Raw genomic sequence first — 5,440 nt, 5'->3', positions numbered from 1 at the left:
GCTCGTCTTTTGAGGAAGTTCTTGCATGTTCTCCCACACAAAGATAACTGGGAGCTCAACCGGGTATTTTCATCTGAGGCTGTGAATGTAGATAAATCTCAGAATGCAAAATGTCTTTGGAAAAGTATGACTGAGCGTTTCGATGCCCGCCGTCTCCTTTGTTCTCCTTTCCCCAGATGGTGGCCTTGAAAGGACTAATTACTAAAGTTTCAAGGAGACAGCAATTAAAAAGTTCTTGGCACAATTAGACTTTTGCCATTAATGCACAATTTGAGAAACAAGATATTCTAATCCTGTTTTCAATTAAGGTAATGGTTTTCTGGCTTTCAGCCTCATGACCCAGTAGCCATAAGAAACTTAAGTTACTTTGTCTAGGTTTACCACGGCAGAGTTGAGAGAGAGAAACGGGGAAATATCTCCACAGGCTGCTTTAGAACAACTAAGAATGACAAGCTTTGTGTGTCTTCCAGGGCGACCGAGGGTTTCCGGGACTTCGTGGGACACCAGGCTACCCAGGGATCCTGGTAGGTTTGCATTTCCGACTCTCCATCAAAAACATAAAGTATAAATATAAGCGATTAATCCAGAATGGGCAAATCCATCACGACTTGGGGACAACCGGGGCAGCTGATAGTAAACATTCAGCTGATAGTTGGAGACTGAATGAGCAAACGCCTGATGAGTTCAGGTTTGCACTTAGACTGTTTTGTTTCAAAGGCATACAGTGGAGCCGCGTCATAGGCAGAGAGGCGGCCGGGGCGGGGCTGACTCAAGGAGCTGAGGGTGCAGAGGAAGGGAGCTGAGAACCGAGACAGAGAGCTGCAGCATGTCACGTCTAGGTCAAGGGAAAAGAGCCTGGAGAGGAGGAGAGGCCCTCGTGGTAGAAGGAAGCCAGGAGGGGTCCATTGCCAAGCCTAAGAAAGGTATGATTCGGTAGAGACAAGTGGCAGACAGCTGCCCGATGCTGCTGTGACTCCAGTAAGATGAGAACTGACACTTAGTCATTGATTTTTAGCAATGTCAGAGTCATTGCAGACCTTGGCAAGGGGGACTTCCATGATGGAGAGTGGGACTGAAGAGTGAGTGAGAAGTGACCAGGACAGGAAGTTTGCAGAGGGCATGAAGGAGAGGCAGGGCAGTATTGCAGGGGCAGGGGAGATTAGGGAAGCCTTTGTTTAAATCAGAGATACTTGAGCTTGTTTTAAAGCCAGCAGGAAGTTCACAGACAGGAGAGGAGGCAGAATAGCAGAGAGCAGGACAAAGCAGAGATGTCGTGTATTTGATTTGCCTCCAGTTAACATGTTGCTCCTTTTCCTAGGGTGCTCCTGGCTTGAAAGGAGAAAAGGTAAGTCACATGTGGCGTATTATTATTGCAAACCTCTAACTGCACATATGAAAAGAACTTCTATTAAATAATGAGATATAAGTAATTACAAATCAGATTTCATAACTAAAGAAAAGAGCTGACCTCATCCTTGGGGACCCACATTCTAGATCAGGACTTGCCACGAATTTTGGTATCTTGGAAAATGGTTTATCATCCTTGGGTCTTTCTTCCTTCCACAATAAATTGTTAATTTTATAAAATATGAAAATGCTTTGAATTCTTCAAAACGGAGTAGCAACATAATCCTAAACCATTTCTCTAAGTATGTATCCGGGAGTCAAAGAAAGAATATGCAAACGTATAGAAAAGTTCAATAAGAGTTTATCTGAGCCAAATCGTTGAGTACACACCCGGAAGAATGATCTCAATGGATTGAGAAAATGCTCGGGGAAATGGCGGTTTTGTAGTTCCTTTCATGCATTTAGAATCAAAGGAGGAGACGTAAGAAAGGTACATGAAATCCATTGGTGGCAGATTAAGGAGGTGGGGGAAAGCAACACAGGGAAATCTCTAAGACTGGATAAAAATCAAAATGGAGAAACACATACTTCTTTTACGCTGGTGGATACAGGACAGTTCATGTTTACTGTTTACAGCACATAGAGATGGGACGTGGGCAACAAGATAGAAATGAGGGGCTCTGTGGTCTCGTGCTCTGGTGCCCGCAGTTACGTCTTCAAGGGGTCTAGAAAAGAAAATTACTCTCACATTTCAAAGGTATGTTATCCTAGATGCATAAGAGCACCGGACAAAGCTCATCTACAATAAAGATTGACCTCTGCTGAGGAAACTATAGGCCTGACTGTCCGCCACGGCCTGTCCAGTTAGGAACTTGTCATCGGACCATCCCACCTGGTTACTTTTGGTCCCTGAGCTCGTCAGGTTTATTACGTAGCCCCTTTTTAGTCCACCAAGAAAGTACTTTTATCCTTGAAGCGGCTGGACCTTGGATAAGCATTTAAAGGGGTTTCGAAAATATGACATTAATTATGTTTGATGCGCGTGTTCGTTTTCGAGGGTGCTCCTGCTGAAGGAGAAGGTATCGAACTTGATGGAAAAGGGGACCCCGGGTGGCCAGGAACTCCAGGATTCCAGGTACAAGCCCTGGGGAGACGAGGCCTGTGGTTCTCAGTCCCTCCCTTCCCTTTTACTCCTCTCTCTCTCTCTCTCTCTCTCTCTCTCTCTCTCTCGCTGTCTCTCTGTCCCTCTCTGTCTTTCTCTCCCTTTCCTTTTCCTTCTCTCTGTCTCTCTGTGCGACTCTTTCTCTCTCTCTTCTCTCTTATTCACTCTCTTTTCTCCTTCCCTCTATATCTTTTTCTCACACCCTTAAGAACATTTCTAATGTACATTCATATTTCTCCAATTTACATACCCACCTCGTTTCATTCTAAAACATTCGCCTGATTCTAAGAAACTGCATGTAGCTGATATAAGATGTTTTTATGCAGATGTCTTTTCATGTCTTCTTAAGTCGGCGACCCAAGCTTTCTTAAATCTAAGGTAGAATCTTCTAGGAAAAATTGTTGCACTTCCTCTGTATTTGTTAAAATCAAGACTAGATTTGTATCATATATTGAACACATTTAAAACTGTAATATTAGATAACAGCTATATTGTAAAATGTGCATGACTGGCAGGATTTAAATGCATCTTTCTCCTGTCGAATAATTTGCTTTCTGATCTATGTATATGTAGTCTGGGGGGTGAGGGGAGGGGTGAGGTTGAATCCAGAATGGATGCAAAGAAACTTACCTATTTGGGGCATGGGAGCTACATGTACTTCACCTGGTGATTCAAAAGAACCTTTTGGTGATTCAAAAGATCTGAGTCATTTAAACTTTCAGGTTAATTAACCAGAAATACGTTAACTTAGCGCAGAAGCACATGTGTAAATTCCTGAGTGGAGACTGATATTTGTCTAGATGAGTCAGAGTTTGAGTTAAGCTTGTGGAACTCCTACCCAGCGAGCCACGCCAGCCGACGGTGAGCTGCGTAACTGCAGAAGGAGGCAATTAGAAGCCTTTATAGGCTTTTGGGAAAAGATACAGAATATCGCACCTCTTGGTTTTTTGGGTAGAAAACATTTTAGGGGGCAGATACCGAGGGCAGGGGATGCCGTGGGAGGGGACAGTAGCAGTCTGGGCCATGTGTGTCTCTTTTAAATGTGAATTGAGCGTCAGCTCTGTATCACATTGTGCTATTGCCGAAGACAGAGCAGGAAGGACACTCACTTACGCGACATATATTTATTAATTACGTGCCAATTATGTGCCGGCGGCTGTTCTAGACTCCAGGCTACCGCAGCGTACAGATCACCCAAAACGTAATTTTAAAAAATTTTTTGTCTTCATGGAATTTACATTCTAGTGGATAAAAAGGGAGAAAAAAATGTAAATTAGTAAGTGTGTGGAGTGTTTGATAGTAATAAATGCCAAGGGAAAAAATCATACAGGGACAGAGATAGGAAATCTAGGCTAGCTTTAGATTGGACAGGCAGGGAAGGCTTATGGAAAGGATGGCATTCGAATTAAAATAAGGACAGGGAGAGACAGTGAGTTATGTTGACCTCTGGGGAAAGAGGATTCCAGTGGAGGGAAGGCAGGTAGAAGGGCCCAAGGGAGGAACACACTCGACAGGGTCTGAGAGAGAGGTGAAAATTCTTTTTTTTAATTTTGAAAGCGCTTCTAAAGTAAAGCAACTGCTCTGGTCATTTATCCAGAGTGCAGCCCGTTACACGTGGCAACACTCTTTGGGGCATTTATTATAATTAACTGCCGCCATCAATCGAAGGCATCGCGGCTCCTCAGATTCTATTAAAATATTTTAATGCACTGAACTAATGGACATTGTTCTTAGGCGAGAAGTACAGTTAAACTTACTCTTATTCATCTCTTAATCTATAGGGTTTGCCAGGCCTCCCGGGTTTTCCCGGACCCGTCGGCCCACCTGGCCCTCCAGGATTCTTTGTGAGTACGAAGTCACCATGGCTGGAGACGCTGTGAATTCATAATAGAATTAGAGCTCATTTTAAAACAGGATTTTCTGACTTGGTGCATTTCCTGCTGTCATTTTAATCTGTGGATTAGTATGTATGTATGTATGTATGTATGTATGTATTTATTTATTTATTTATTTATTTATTTATTTTTAGGGCTTTCCAGGAACCATGGGGCCTCCAGGATTTAAGGTAAATTACAGTTCATACGTCGTCTCAGCCAGAACGCCCTACTCAGTCTGAATGCCTCAGCCTGTCTGATTCCACATGTGGGAACTGCCAGCACCTCCCAGAAGTGCAAAAGGGTGCCCGGCTGGAAAGTGGCATGACTGGAGCCTCTGCACCCCTTATCTCTTCTCTCCCTGCCCTTCAGTCACTGAGCCCTGATACAGAGAGTCTCAATTCAGTCCTAAGGGGCTCCTTATCAGAAAAAGGACCGGGATCGCTAGTCCATAAATTTCCCATTTCCGATAATCCTACCGTTCACCCAGCACTTTGTTCTATAGATTTTTATCGTGGGCTGTTTCCAAAAACCAACCTGATCTTACGTTAATTGATAAAAGATGACCACGCATGCACTCATTAGGCAGGATCGTGCATGTTTCTATTTAAAAGACCAATTGTTAGTGTCTGGGAGGAAAAACTTATTCCTCTACTCTCTTAGGTTCAGTGCCCGGGGCCCTGCAAATTAAACCGACAAAAGCCAGCTTAACAGGAGAAAAACGTTTATTTCATATGCGTTTGGTGAGGTGGGGGGCGGGGGGTTGCTCACAGAAATGAAATGAAAATTCCCAAAGCAGCGGTCACATTTCAGAGGCTTGTGTGCCATTCTCACCAAGGGCAGTACATTTGTAGAGAAGCGACAGTACGAAGGAGAAAGGTTTCAGTTTGTGAGAAAGTAAATATATGGGAGAAACTAATGGAAGATAAGGGTTATTTCACTAAGTTCTGTTTATGCAGATTTAAGTCAGAGCTGCCTCCGGTGGTGTCAAGTTGTCCCTTCTTCCTGGCACAGGAGAGGGGAAGCTTGAAACACCCTCGCAAAGGGAGATTTATAT

General features: G+C 43.7%; 1 protein-coding gene across 1 annotated transcript in view; it reads left to right on the top strand.

Annotated features, from left to right (window-relative positions):
* COL4A3 (collagen type IV alpha 3 chain) overlaps window positions 1–5,440 on the top strand; it is an 87,005-nt gene that overhangs the window by 17,582 nt on the left and 63,983 nt on the right. The window contains exons 10-12 of the mRNA XM_011364099.1: window positions 2,405–2,482; window positions 4,291–4,353; window positions 4,539–4,574. Coding sequence (XP_011362401.1) covers window positions 2,405–2,482; window positions 4,291–4,353; window positions 4,539–4,574 — 177 coding nt within the window. The remainder of the gene's footprint in view (window positions 1–2,404; window positions 2,483–4,290; window positions 4,354–4,538; window positions 4,575–5,440) is intronic.

This window comes from Pteropus vampyrus, unplaced genomic scaffold (assembly GCF_000151845.1).
Source record: "Pteropus vampyrus isolate Shadow unplaced genomic scaffold, Pvam_2.0 Scaffold93, whole genome shotgun sequence".
Taxonomy (NCBI): Eukaryota; Metazoa; Chordata; class Mammalia; order Chiroptera; family Pteropodidae; genus Pteropus; species Pteropus vampyrus.
The sequence above is the reverse complement of the archived record's forward strand: the minus strand, read 5'-3'. Positions and strand labels throughout refer to the sequence as shown.